Below are 15,623 nucleotides of genomic sequence, written 5' to 3' on the forward strand. Positions count from 1 at the left end.
TTTTAATAAATACTTTAAAATTACAAGCTCCCGAATGAATACTTGAATTAATTACAGCTTGGGTCTCATTTTGGTTTACTGGCAATCTATTCATTTTTAAAACTATATAAAAGATTGAAAATAGGATATTTGAGGAAAATGTCCAACCCCTTGGCAATTAAAAGGACAAATCAAATCTTTCTGCAGAAAACAGCATTTGAACAGTTGCATACAGTCAATGACAGCAATTTTATCATTCATACAACTTTTTAATGAAAGTTTCACTCCCAATCTAGATGCTGCATATACAGTATCACAATTTGAAACCGTACTAATCTTCATGAGACAAACACAACTGAAGCCTTAAATGATACAGATCAATCAGCAAGAAACAGGTTTATATTTTCCACTCGCAAGTGTTTTGAGGTGATTGTTGAATGTACAATTCTGAACCTCGAGTACCCGTTTAATACTACACTTTAAATAGCTGCTTAAGTTAAGATACAATTTACGATCTGTTCAGCACTTTGGTCAATGTGAATTGTTTTAAAAGTGCTATATAAATAAAATAAACAGAAACAAATGGGCAGGATCCAGATGGTCCAAATTCCCACTATTTGCTTAATCTAAACATTATATTCAGAGAAGGAAAGTAATAATAATATGGAACAAGGGTATATTAAATGCCGATTTGTATTCAGCACAGATTATAGAAACTCCCGAGGCTTCAAATCCCATTGAAATGTGGTCAGATTTCTGAAATGAGTTACAAAGCTCCTGTAGTTTCACCACGTACAACACTAACCTATTTTTTTCCCCCCAGAGTATAGTTAAATTTAATGCTTGCAAATATTAAACATGGTAAATCATTCAATCTCCTTTCTTTAAAGAAACATTCATTGGTTTAAAATTGAACCGCATTTCTGGATAATTGTGCACAGAAATACTTTGCGTTTAAGTTGGAAAAAGAAAAAGGAAGCTTTTCTTTAAAATTGTGACATGAAATCCATGTACTCATCACAATTGATGCCTTCATCACTCAGCTAGGGTACGCTCGCTGAATAATTTATAACATGGCCGGACACTAGAGGTTGTCTATTTATTCATAGGGTAATATATTTTTGAAATCCTGACTTCAATTAATAATTCAGTTTTCAGAACAAGAACAATGTTTAAGGACTGTAAAGTTTTCATACATTTTTAATCAGTGATTATGGGCTGAATAAAGAGAAAAGGAAACCTCACAATAAACCTGAAACAATGGATGCACTCCAAGGAAATTTCTGAAAACTCTCACTCTGTTTCACTCTTTGGAAACAGGGCTTCGTTAATGCATATTGAAAGACACCTTTTAGGCTATTAAAAAATCTGTTTAACTGTGGGTTTGAATCTATACAAATGCAACTAATTGTAGCTTGTGATTTGTCAAGAGAGGTTCACCACCAACAATCACAGCCCTCCAAAGTAAAAAAAATTATACAGAAATGTGTGATGGAGATTAAACAAATTCACAGAAGTAGGTTACAAGGTTGCTTAATTAATTATTTTAAAAATCAACATATTCAAAACAAAGATCTCTTGACTCAGATGGATTGAAGCTGTTGGTTCAACAGTGTCCATTTGGACTGTAGTGCTAGTTCATAACATCTTTTGGCTAAGTTGCCTTCAAATTTATCTACCCACCCTGCAACAGAGCTTGGTGTAAAGTTATAAAAGAGTAACTCTTCAGGATCTGATGCTTAAACTACTGCACAGACTACTGACGGATGCACAGACCATGGTGTTAACAAGGGCAACTAGAGGAAAGAGAAGGCAATGGAGTCAAAACTAAAATATCATTCAAATAGATTATATGTCACACACGTGGATTGCAGCAAATCCATGCCTCAAGCATTGAAGACCTAAACAGTGCTAGCTAGGTAAACCAATACATTAGTTGAGGTGTTGTTCATCTTGCTGGCACACAGGAAGTAGATAAGGGAATAGAAGTTGGGAAAATATTGTTTTAAGGCTGGAAATTTATTCATGCATAATAATAATGTTTTGCATTATAATACCAAGAACAATAGAAACACAAGTTATCCAAATGATGTGGACATCATGTGGTAACAATTAATCTAAATCAAGTGGACATCGTGTGGTAACAAGCTACAGGCTTTACTTATTATTCATGATGCAACAAATGGAGTTTGGTGAGAGGATACATTGATCAATCAATACAAGGCAAGGCACTTTTCCAGACACATGTTCCTGGTGCGAAGGTTCATCTACTAAAGGCAAGCACCAACATCTCAATGTAAACTCTGGAAGAGTGAGATACCGTGCCAGGAGTGAAACTTCAGAACGTTGTCCCTCAGTTAGTTTGCAGGTTCACTAGAATCTAAGCAAATGTTCACCCAATTCACTTTTTCTTTAGAAATGTGTAACGATATGATCTATATTGAAAATATATTCACAAAACCTATACATTTTTTTTTTAAAAAAACATCAAATAAATAGAGGTACAAAGCAATGGTTTCATTAGTGCCATGCAACGAGGAAATTCTCTTAACAAAACATTAGCAATCTGTTGCCAAAATTATGGCAGCACCAAAAATGCCCACATTTTGCCCAAGCAGTTTCATTTGATTCCAGAACTCAACCCTGCGGGAATAGTGCCAATAGCCTACATTTCCATCAATAAATAGAACGACAATGGGCATAAGAATAGAAAGCATCTGGGCTGCATTCCGTATACAGTATCCGGAGAGGAAGGACAAAGCCAGCACAGCATAAAGCACAAACAATAACTGCAGTGTGATTTCACCTCCAATGATGTTATTGAGATAGGCCAGACGATCCTCCTTACTGTGCTGCATGGAGTAAGCCTAAAGATTAAAGACAATAGAACTAAAACAATACAATTTTAGCATGATCCAATAAACACTGTTACAGAGTTCTGTGTTGTGTATTGGCCTATGTGTTGTGTGGTTTAATGTTAAAAAGTGACAGTTTGCCTTAGAGAGCCAAGGCGAAGGTGGACTGCTGAGAGAGTGGGAGACAGACTGAACATGTGCAGAAAATGATCTAAAAATTTCTGGACCTGGACGATAAAACACCACTGGGTGGTGCTGTGGAGTGGAAGGCGGCCCAGAGCATGAGTCATGGTCTGGAGGACAGTTTAGAATGTTGGGCATTTTAAAAGGGATTAACATTCCGAAGGCAGCCAGAAGGATCCGGACCAGGAGGATTTGTTCCTCTCTCTGCAGCCAACACAAGACAACTTCGAATCAAAGTTTGTGCTCTCTCTCTCCAAGATCTTTTGGCTTTAGTTTACCAAACAAACTGAATTTTGTTTATGATCTTTGCTTCAGTTGAGATCAAAGTTTTGTGAGTCTTGTCTGTTTTGTGTCTAAATTTTTCTGTGGGCTGGTTGGAAATATAACTTAGACTTTAATTACATTTTTTATATTTAAGCTGGAGGATTTCTTAGTTTTACACTATTATAGAGATTTGCATAGTAACCAGTGGGCATTGTTATAAAAGGGGGGATTTTGAATTAAAGTTTGAAGGTGAAGTTTTTGTTAATAAAGTAACTGTTCATCTTTACCCCTGTGTGATATGCCTTCTTTGTGATTGCTGGTTTGATCTTGTAGCAATACAATTTCAACAATCTTTGCTACCTCAGATCAAAACCTCTCTACATTGCTAAATGGGGAGAAGTTGGTGGAATTAGAGACAGAAATCAATTACAGTAGGACTGAACCAAACTTATTTTACCCCCCCCCCCCCAAAAAAAATCACATTGCTACGAATATACAGTAAAGCGCCTGGTATCCGAATTCAAACAACCAGCAAAAAAAAAGGAAAATAAATAAAAATTAAAATAAGCTGGCCAAAATGGCGCCATCAGGGGTTTCCTCCCAACCTCGGCACCAGGCTCAGAAGCCTGCACTTGGGGACCCACATGACGCCCCGGTGACGTCGGGGCCCCCCAGCACGGTTTTCAGCCATGTCCGGGCTGGAAGTATAAGACCAGCCAGGCAGCCTGCAATAAATCAGTTTTTGCTCACTGAACTCAATCCATCTGGTTGTGCGATCCTTCAGTTAGCAGTGGAGCCGCCGCTACAAGTTAAAATATACGCAAGTTTAAAATTGGCATGTCTCGTCGTTAATTTGTCGATCCACCACTCGTGCACAGACTTGTCTGGTGAACAGAAATCAGCGGATTGTGAGGTAGCAGGATAAGTTTTAGTAGGCATTATAGAGCAAGTCTTTTAAAAACAGAAAATATATTTATCTGGCATCTACCAATCCCCATAGGTGCCAAACACCAGGAGGTTTTACTGTACAAAATGTACAATTGTAAATATTACAACTTGTAATGTAAAAATGCCAATTACTCACCACACAAATAAGGTAGATGCCAAGAAACACTTGACCAGTGGACTGTAATGACCTTGTACGAGGTTTCTGCCGATATGCCTCACCAGCTCCACTCGCTAAAATCAGAAATCCTCCGATTACAGCTATTGTTCTTGAATACATTCTTACCTGTGAAATTCAAATAGCTTATTTAAACACATCATCTATAGTTTGTTTACTGCATCAATTTTGTCATGTCTTTGATGCATGTAATTTAGCATTTTATGTTTGAATAATTATCTAATAGTAAAACGAGAGCACAGCTCAAAGCATTGTAAAAAAAATTTAAATCATGACCTGAAGATGCAAATTTGATACTCATAGCATCTTTTATTGAGTTGATGATCTTCCAGCAGTTCTGGATGTCTGACTCTGTGTGCATCTCCAAGAACAGCCCATATATCACGCTGTTGCTGGGGATGAACCGTGACAAGGATGCTTGCATTCTTCTCCGGCAAAGAGGTGGGTGCCTGTCTCCACGCCACTCATCTTGAGGACAACATGCATGGTCGGTGATATTCTGGTCATTCAGGAAAAATGTGACTAGACGGGCTCTTCTCACCACCACATGGAAAGGTCAGAGTGGGAATGCTGCCGAATGGCACATTCCAGGCTGCAGGAGTATATACTGAGGTTTGGTGTAGCCAATGCTGGGCCGCAGTCTAGAGTCCTCCCATTACTGGGCATTGAGGAGCTGAAACCGAGGGGAAATCCCTCAAAATTGGGTGGGGAAGAAGCAACAAGGTGCCACGGGGGTGATAATGGTGTATTTAGAGAACAAATGTAACAATATACATCAATAGGAATGTATAGACATGATTGACATGATGGATGTGAAAAGACTTTGAACAACTTTCTTTTTTGTAAATTGTTGTGAATAAAGCCTATTTTTGGAATAGAAAAATCTCCATTTATAGTGAAACTAGCCTTGCAGTGGATTTTTAGATTTTCACAATCCCCATGCTGAAGACCAGCAATCTGGTTTCCTTACCTTAAGCCAATCGCCATAGTGCACCTGTTCTCCGATGTATGATGCATACGTACTGATAGCCAATTGAAGGGCAGCTCCCAAAGCAAACCATCTCCTTTTCACACCAAAGGACATGAAACTGGCACAGATAACTGCAGCACCCATATCAAAATAGAGGTACGGCACTGGAATATCCGGCTTTCTATGAGAGACGATGAAACCAATCACTTTCAATGGAAAGCCAAACAATCTAGTTGTGCATTTGAACAGCAATTAAACTACCAATACAAACCATCCCTGACATCTTTGGTATCCAGAGTTTGTATCCGACAGCTTCAAGTAACCAGCAAAAAAAAAATCAAGGAAAATAAATAAAAATTAAAATAAATAATAAAATAATAGGCAAAAATTACAAAATATTAAAATTGGCATGCCTCGCCGTTAGTTCACCAATCCACCACTCACACACCAGGCAACACCTGCAATTGAATATTGCAGGATGAATATTGAGGCAGTGTTTTTTCAAATAGCTGGCTTAGCAGATTCAGGATTCGTCCTGGTATCCATATATTAGACACGTCTGGTGAGCAGAAATCAGCAGATCACGAGGCAACAGATAGGTTTTAGTTAGACGATGTAAGAAGAATAAGCCTCAAGTAACCAGAAAAATATACATCAATTCCATAGGTGGCGGACACCAAGGGTTTTACCGTAATAAGATATTTCAGATTCAAATTCACAAAATTTGTGATCCACTATTTCCTTATGACATGGAAGTAATCCATTTACCTATTGCGTCCACCCTGGTTCACAGATTAATCCCATTCCTGGCTCATTTTCCCTGTAACCTCGTCACCCCACATTCCCATCAATTCTCTTGTACCTCTGCACTTCCCCAGATTCTAGACACATCAGGGGAAATTACAGTGGCTCATTAAACAAGCTTTACAGACTCTTTTTGGGGGGGTGGGGGTGGGAGTGCAGAAAGAAACCATGGTGCTCAGGGGAAAATGAACACAGTCCCAGGGACCACATGCTAAGTTTACACAGACAACAGAAGTCAGGATGAGACCTAACTGACGAGAGTTGTAAGGTAGCAGCTTTAGAAGCCACATTACATTGCAGCTTTACAAACTAATCAGAATACTGAACCTCTCTGGTTCCAATAGATAGCACAGCAGTCCAAGAATGCAAGTCCAATTGAAGATGACTAAACTTCTTCAGTCAAAGCAGTCAGACTGTCTCCATTAAATAAAATTATCATTCTGTTCCAGGAAAATACATCATCAGTTGTGATAGCCTCGGATCAGAAAATTTTGAAATTATTTACTGTTATTTATTTAAAATAGTATATCCTGGACTTGAGTGCAAGCATGCCCAAGAAATTCATCAATGCCTGCAAAGGTGCATTCAAATTTTCAGATCCCTGATATTTGTGAACTTTCTACAAATATTATATTCAATAAGGAATAAAAATTGAAGCAGAGAAATGAAGGTCAATGTTACATGTGAAAGGAGAGTGGTTGGTGTAGATGGAAGGGTGGATCTGGTCCCTTTAAGATGCTGAAAGGAGTGAGTCTTACAGTGGAATCTTCTCAAAAATGACAGAAATTGTGAAGAATGATTCATTGAATGTTATTAGGCTCGAAGGCGAGGAGAAGGGGAGCCATGTTATTGCTCTGGCCAACTGAAAACAGATGGAAGATGGAAAGCAGGGCTCTGTCATCTAAAGGAAGTTGACATCTCAGAATCAGTATATACAGGATTGAATCCTCTAGGGAAACAAGGTGAGAGAGCATGGTTATCAAAGATTAATTCAATAACTTGCTTATCATGTGCATTGAGGATGCTGATGTAGTCCTATCATCCTTTTCTTTTGGGCCTGTATGTATATGAGATGAGTTGTGTTAGGTCTGCTTTGTTCATGAATGAGTGAGACAAACACCAGGCTGAGTCGAAATCAGGGTTCTTTGTTCTTTATTACCGGATTGTAACACTTGCGACTAACCATGTTAGTCGGAGAATGCATTCTGCCGTTATCAGCAAAATGGTGATTTTTTATACCCTTGGATATGTTCTTAGAACATCATCATATCATTACTTGTCCAATGACTAAAACTGTTGCTATCCTTTCCCTGCTAGCTTCCTGCCTCTCAATCCATCAATGTCTCTCTTATCTTGTAAGTACAAGGATGCATTCACATCTTGTTACAGCCCTGTACATTCCCATCTCATGATGTTTTACCTAACAGGAGTACAAGGACACCTCCCCTTCTTGTTACTGCCCTGTACAGGGTAACTCCCTACACATTCCCATCTCATGATGTTTTACCTTACAGTTGTTATGCACTTTCCTTAAATTTTGTACGTGTTTATATGTTGAACTCAAAAGAAAGAGGTAGCTGTGATAGGATGTGGGCTTCTAATGGATATTGGTCACTAACCTATCTCTCCCCACCCCCAAGATGCAGACAAATGCTGCAATGGAAAAGAATCAGAGATGGGTCATGAGAAAATGGAAAGAGACTAAAAACAAGCTGCAAAAATACCTGCAATTGGAGTTTTGCATGAGTGCAGGAAACAACAATCGAGTTGTCCATAAACCAGGGGGAACATTAAAGCAACAGCATCCTCCATTCAAATTTTAAACTGCAGCAAATCTTAGCAACCTTTACAATGTAAAAATGTTCATGTCTCTTTTCTTCTTGGTAGTGCATTGTTGAATGTGATAACAATATTGACAGTAATTGCATTAAGGCAATATACAACTCCGAAATTCAATTGAAGATATCATCCTATAACTATTTTTAGTTCCAATTCATTCAGAGCTACAGATAATGCTACAGCCTTGTCCCTTCACTCTGTCTTTACCCACCTGCAGAACAACGCCTCATGTGCCAGGTTGCTGTTCGTTGACTTTAACTCAGCGTTTAACAGCATCATCCCCCGGAGGCAGGTGGAGAAGCTGTCCTCGCTGGGACTCACACCCCTCTCTGTAACTGGATCCTGGTCTTCCTATTGGAAAGGCCACAGTCTGACTGGGTCAGTGGCAGAACACCATCACACTAAGCAGTGGCGCACCTCAGGACTCTGTGCTGAACCTGCTCCTGTTCACCTTACTGTCCAACAACTACATTGCCAGATCCAGATCTAACAGTGTCAACAAGCTTGCAGATGACACCACAGTTGTTGGCCTCATCCCCAACAATGATTCGCATCACAGAGAAGAGGCGGAAAATCTCGTGAGATGGTATGAGAGTAACAAACTGAGTCTCAATGTGCACAAGATGAAGGAGATGATCAGGGACCTCAGGAGGACCAGGAATGACCACCTTCCACTACACATCAACAATTCTGTAGTAGAGAGAGTGGAGAGCACCAAGTTCCTTGGAGTTCACTTAACTGTGACCTATTGTGGACACTCAACATCTCTTCACTTGTCAGGAAGGCGCAACAGTGACTGCACTTGCTGAGAAGAATGAAGCGGATAAGGCTACCAGCCACCATTATGTCAACCTTCTCTAGGAGTTTTATCAAGAGTGACCTTGCCAGCCTCATCACAGTGTGTACGATTGCTGCAGAGAAATGGATTGAAGGTCAATGCTCAGGACCATAAGAGTGGCAGAGCGAATCACTGGAGTCTCCCTGTGCCGTCCTGCCTCCTCCCCCCCCGCCACCCACAATTGACGTGATCTACTGGGGTCGTTGTCTGAAGAGGCTGCACAACCCTTTCACCTTGCACCTTTCCCGTCGGAGAAGAGATACAGGAATATCACAGCCAGCACCACAAAGCTGAGGAACAGTTTCTTCCCACTGTCAGTGAGAATGCTGAACAACCGAAGGAACTGTCCCACTATGAGTAGCACGGTTGGCATAGCAGTTAGGGCAATGCCTTTACAACGCTAGTGATTGGGACCGGACCAGGGTTTGAGTCCTGCACTGTTTGTAAGGAGCTTGTACGTTCTCCCCGTCTTTGTGTGGGTTTTCTCCAGGGGCTCCGGTTTCCTCCCACCCTTCAAAAACATACGGGGGGTGTAGGTAAATTGCAGGGCATGGACTCGTGGGCTGAAATGGCCTATTACTGCTGTCTAAATAAAAATAAAAATAACCATCCTAGACATATTCATGAAACAATATATATTTATTTGTATAGATGAAATATTTGTCCTGCATAAGCATTGTTTGCTTGTACGCGAGTAATGTCTAGTTGTATGTCTGCGTGTTTTGTACCGAGGACCGGAGAACATTGGGTTGTAGTTGTAAAATCAAATGAACATACTTGACTTGGCATAAAGCAAAAGCAGAAGACAGTAAATAGCAATCAGGTGCAGAAATTGGTTAGTTAGAAATGTGAATTAATTCCTCAAATCTAGTAGTTAATAGCACTTGGAATGATTCTAGCCAGACAGTATCTGAATGAAAGGCAATTCCTTTCAAAAATAACTAACTGTACTGATGTAGAGTGCAGAACACAACCCTCAAGAGACAACTGCAAAATAGGATATGAAAGAATACACAAGACGTTAATAAAAATTTTTTGTCATGGCTGCAGGAGTTCTTGAACAGAGGAAAAAAGTGAGGCAAGAAAAATCAAGGTTGCCCTGGAGCTTGGAACATGGGCAGTCTATGCACAGCTGGAAATGAGAGGCATGGAGAAAAAAAGCAGAACTGAAAAAAACACATCAGAGGTCAGTAAGGCTGGAGAAGGTTACAGGTCAGAGTCAATGATGAAGTATCCCACTCAAACATCAGCAGCAAGACGTACTTTGAGTTTGATTGTACTTCCCCAACAGCATTACCAAATTTTCAAAATATCTTTCTATCCACAAACAATGAAACATAAATGAAGTTTAGGTAATCAGAAAACAAAATAATGAACTGCAAAAATATAGAGGATTTATTTGCTGTACTCTCCACCTTGTCCCTCCCTTCCAAACCATCCTCCCCTACGATCAGCTACCCCTCTTCCCTCCCTGACCACCATCCACCACATTACACGACTTCACTATCAACTCATCCCTCCACCAAACACCCATTATCCTAATACACCCCTCCTCTACCATGACACCCTCATCTGAGAATCGTACACCCCTCTCCCTCCCCACACCAACCAGACACCTCTATCCAAACCACACCCTGTACCCCACTCAGCAGCCCTACCCTTCGCTCTGCATCCTCATCCCTCAATAAGACACACATCCATCCTACAATCACCTACTCTTCACCCTCCCCACCACATTTACCAGACGCCCCTTCAACCTTCCATCACACAATGCATACAATCCCACATCCTTCTCCTTCACTCTCCTCCCACCCTCCACCACTGCTATACCCTCAAACATCCACCCCTTCTACCACTCTCCAACTATCCTCCACCATACCATTTACCCTACCCCATTTCCCTCTCTTCTCCCCACCACACCCTGTCCCCTATCCAGCTCCCTTCCATCTCCCCCACTAAAGCCTCCCTCCCTCCCCTCTCCCTCACCCCACCACCCACGCCATCTTCCCCCAACCCCCATGCCATTTTCCCCCAACCCCCTTACTATTTTCCCCAACCCCCATGCCATTTTTCCCAACCCCTCCACCCTACTCCTCCCTTCCCCACCCTACCCTACCCTATCCTCCACCCCTGCCCTCCCCTACATCTCCTCCCTCCCTGTCCCCACCCTACCCCTCCTCGCCCACATCCTTCCCCTCTACCTCTCCTCCCACCCGACCCCACCCTACCCCTCCCCGTCCCTCCCCTCTCCTCCACCCCTGCCCTCCCCTCCCCTCTGCCCCTCCTCCCTCCCCTGTCCCCAACCCTCCCCCTCCCCTGTCCCCATCCCTCCCCTCTCCTCCATTCCCCTCTACTCCTACCCTGTCCCCACCCCTCCCCTCCCTCCCTTGTCCCCACCGACCCCTCCTCCCTCCCTATCCTCTCCTCCACTCCCCTCTACCCCTCCACCCTCCCTTGTCCCCACCCTACCCCTCCTCCCTCCCCTGTCCCCACCCCTCCCCTCCCTCCCTTGTCCCCACTGACCCCTCCTCCCTCCCCTATCCTCTCCTCCACTCCCCTCTAGCCCTCCACCCTCCCTTGTCCCCACCCTACCCCTCCTCCCTCCCCTGCCCCCACCCCTCCCCTCCCTCCCTTGTCCCCACCCTACCCCTCCTCACTCCCCTATCCTCTCCTCCACTCCCCTCTACCCCTCCACCCTCCCTTGTCCCCACCCTACCCCTCCTCCCTCCCCTGTCCCCATCCCTCTCCTCCACTCCCCTCCACCCTCCCGTCCCCATCCCTCCCTCCCCCACTCCCCTCTACCCCTCCTCCCACCCCCACTCCCCCTCCTCCCCCCCCACTCCCCTCTACCCCTCCTCCCCCACTCCCCTCTACCCCTCCTCCCCCACTCCCCTCTACCCCTCCTCCCCCACTCCCCTCTACCCCTCCTCCCCCACTCCCCTCTACCCCTCCTCCCCCACTCCCCTCTACCCCTCCTCCCCCACTCCCCTCTACCCCTCCTTCCCCACTCCCCTCTACCCCTCCTCCCACCCCCACTCCCCTCTACCCCTCCTCCCACCCCCACTCCCCTCTACCCCTCCTCCCCCACTCCCCTCTACCCCTCCTCCCCCACTCCCCTCTACCCCTCCTCCCCCACTCCCCTCTACCCCTCCTCCCCCACTCCCCTCTACCCCTCCTCCCCCACTCCCCTCTACCCCTCCTCCCCCACTCCCCTCTACCCCTCCTCCCCACTCCCCTCTACCCCTCCTCCCCCACTCCCCTCTACCCCTCCTCCCCCACTCCCCTCTACCCCTCCTCCCCACTCCCCTCTACCCCTCCTCCCCCACTCCCCTCTACCCCTCCTCCCCCACTCCCCTCTACCCCTCCTCCCCCACTCCCCTCTACCCCTCCTCCCACCCCCACTCCCCTCTACCTCTCCTCCCCACTCCCCTCTACCCCTCCTCCCCCACTCCCCTCTACCCCTCCTCCCCCACTCCCCTCTACCCCTCCTCCCCCACTCCCCTCTACCCCTCCTTCCCCACTCCCCTCTACCCCTCCTCCCACCCCCACTCCCCTCTACCCCTCCTCCCACCCCCACTCCCCTCTACCCCTCCTCCCCCACTCCCCTCTACCCCTCCTCCCCCACTCCCCTCTACCCCTCCTCCCCTCTACCCCTCCTCCCCCACTCCCCTCTACCCCTCCTCCCCACTCCCCTCTACCTCTCCTCCCCACTCCCCTCTACCCCTCCTCCCCCACTCCCCTCTACCCCTCCTCCCACCCCCACTCCCCTCTACCTCTCCTCCCCACTCCCCTCTACCCCTCCTCCCCCACTCCCCTCTACCCCTCCTCCCTCCCTCCCCTGTCCCTCCACCCTCTTCCCCGAGCCCCAGCCCCGCTGGGTCTGACTCACCGGCGCTGATCGGCCCTTTCTGCGAAAAGCATCAACATGCTGAAGCAGTTCCAGAAAGGGAACCGAGTGAGGATGATCGCGCCGAAGCGCATGAGGAGTTTAAAGAAGCGCCTGCGAGAATCCAGCGCCATGACAGCCCGGCCGTCCGCCCGCCGCCCGGGTCCGGCCGGAAACGGGGTCACGTGCAAAGGTTCCCCTTCCGCCAACATCAGGGCTCCCTCAAGATCTGTTCACTCTTGCCTTCCACATGTGGCAAAAGTATTTGCAGAGAACAAACTTGTTTAAAGTTTCCCTTTTTTAAAACATTTTTACTGATCTGTTATACCAAAATAATCATTGAATGGAAACATGCACCACAGGCCAGTGGAGGTTTGATAGAGAACAAAAGATACTTTAGAATTCTTATTTTTTTTCATCAAATTTGGATTTAATTCCCTCCTTTTACAAATATACTTTACAGACACTTTGAGCTAAAGGGGGGGGGGGGGGGAGGGAAATAAGAGGCAGTAATTACACGTCAACAAATAGCAATTGCACGCACGACCATATGTCGATTGGAAGGACTGGTTCACATCAGATCACCGTGGCAGTTTTTCAGGACTGAGGACGACTTACATCAACCCCAGTCGTGGATATTCCGAGAAGACCGATGGGGCCAGTGTGGGAATGGAATCACAGATTAGCGGTGTGAGAAACAGAAGTACCTTCACAGAATTTGCTCGAGACAAAAATTGAGAACAAAGAACCTTTATTATACTATTACAACAATGCAAAGTTGGGTGCTTCCCCTGACCCTGGGAATACACACAGATACTGAGGCAGACCCAACTTTTATACATTTCATTTCAGTACAGAGATACCTTCCCCCTAACATTCTTCTGCCTCCTGGATTGGTTTAGCATTAGGTAATTCCGCCCACGTGGATTCTAACTTCTTATCAGTTTATGTGCCTTCCTGCAAACTTGTTAGCCAGGAAATATCATGTCTTTGTTCTTTACTCATTAGGGTTAGGGTAATAGCTAAAGCTATTTACTTGCTATCCTGTTTTGAAGATCCTTATTTTATTATACTTTTATAACCCTTCCTCCCATTCCAGCATCCCTTCACCCTAAGTTAACCCATAATACTTCATCCTTAATTAGCACTTGCTTGACTTCTCACATTCCAGTATCCCTTACAGCGGCATTCAAGCCAAGAGGCCAGGCTTTGTACAAGAAATCCAAGTATGATTTTCACAAGGCCACAAGCAAGCAAAGAGACAGTACCACACTAGGCCCAAATCCCATCACAGACCCCAGGTGACGACGGTAGGGTCAGGGTATACATGGCATCATGGAGCACAAGGCAAGCACAGTCGCTCCCCAACGAGAATAATGCGCTCTAAGCTCTGCAAACAGGGAGTTAGTGCAACAGCATCCACCTTAACTGCTTCATGTGTGTGGTGAAACCACTGCTGTACTGATTGACATGACCTTTTCTTGTTGACCCTGCTCTCACTGGCCAGCTCGTGACTCTTCCCCTTTCTCCCCCAAAAAGGCTGTCATGCCACAAGCCTGCCCCCAGTTCGAGTCCGGGTCTGTGTGAGCGAGCAACACAAGGGATGCTTGATAATAAAAGCCTCCAGTTCCGAGCTGTGATAGTCCAGATTTATCACCAATGTATATAGTGTATATAGTTATTGTATCTAATTGGCTGAGAGCTAAGCCACGCCTATTCTCTGGGCCTTAAAGGGTTGTGTCCCTAGCCAGGTCGGATCATTCCGGATTGGTCGGCCACCTGTGAAGAGCTCCTGTTTTTTGCTAATAAAAGCCTTGGTTTGGATCAACAAGTCTTTGATTCTTTCGACGAGCTCTACTCGAGTACTTCTGTCTTTGTGCATCAATGTGCTCCTGCACGTACAGTCACCATTATTGACACTGTTGTTGGCCTTCCAGAGAGTGGCCATATCCAAAAGATTTTCACCTTTTCTGAGATGGTTGTGGATTGTCAATAGTTTCTATCAAATTCTTAACAGGAGCTTGAAAAAGGATTGATAGTTGAAAATGGAGAAAGTTCCTAATCTGCAAGTACCTAAAAAAAAAGAGAATTTGGTAAATTAAATTCAGTGGAGAGATGCTCAAATGTAGCAAGATCATTATCAATAAATAAATCATAAAAACATTTAATACCTAATCTGAACCATTCCTGAAAGGAAAAGTCCATCAAAGAAGGTTGAAAAAAGTAATCTGATAGAATAGGACTAAAAAGAAGAATCCTTTGAAGTCCAAAATGTTTTCTAAACTGGAACCAAATCCTAATTGTGTATTTCGCCACTGGATTATCAGTCTTTTTACCAATAGGAAAAGTCAAAAATGCTCCAAGTATTGAAAGAATAGAACATTTCTGAGTCGAATTCAATCCAAATGAACCCAAACTGGGTCACCCATTTTATTGTCATAATGTAACCAAAATATAACAATGAATATTAACAGCCCAATTATATAATCAAAGATTAGGTAGAGCCAAACCTCCATTCTTTTTGAGATTTTGGAGATAAACTTTATTTAAATTAAAACATTTATATTTCCAAATATATGATGATATAATAGAATCAAGTGATTTAGGACAAAACTTAGAATAGCTTGAAAAATATATAAAAATTTGGGTAAAATATTCATCTTATTAACATAAATTTGTCTGATTAAGGACATCGAAAGAGATTACTCAGATAAAGATTTCTTCACCTGATTTAACAGAGCAAAAAAAAAAATTCCTCAAACAAATGTTGTGATTCTTAGTAATTGTTACACCAAGATATGTATTTTGGCTTTTAGCAATCTTAAAAGGAAAAGCTGTGACAATCAAGGGGAGCTTCATTGGATAAAATTAAAATAACGTGG

General features: G+C 44.0%; 1 protein-coding gene across 1 annotated transcript; it reads right to left on the reverse strand.

Moving 5' to 3' along the window:
* Positions 1–227: 227 nt before the first annotated feature.
* On the reverse strand, positions 228–12,926 carry tmem101 (transmembrane protein 101). The gene is made up of 4 exons (XM_069904627.1): positions 12,745–12,926; positions 5,375–5,555; positions 4,366–4,512; positions 228–2,846 (listed from the first exon to the last, which is right to left on the reverse strand). The coding sequence occupies exons 1-4, from the start codon at positions 12,873–12,875 to the stop codon at positions 2,538–2,540; spliced, it is 768 nt and encodes a 255-aa protein (XP_069760728.1). The 5' UTR covers positions 12,876–12,926; the 3' UTR covers positions 228–2,537.
* Between the last annotated feature and the right edge of the window lie 2,697 nt (positions 12,927–15,623).

Source organism: Narcine bancroftii, chromosome 12 (assembly GCF_036971445.1).
Source record: "Narcine bancroftii isolate sNarBan1 chromosome 12, sNarBan1.hap1, whole genome shotgun sequence".
Lineage (NCBI taxonomy): Eukaryota > Metazoa > Chordata > Chondrichthyes > Torpediniformes > Narcinidae > Narcine > Narcine bancroftii.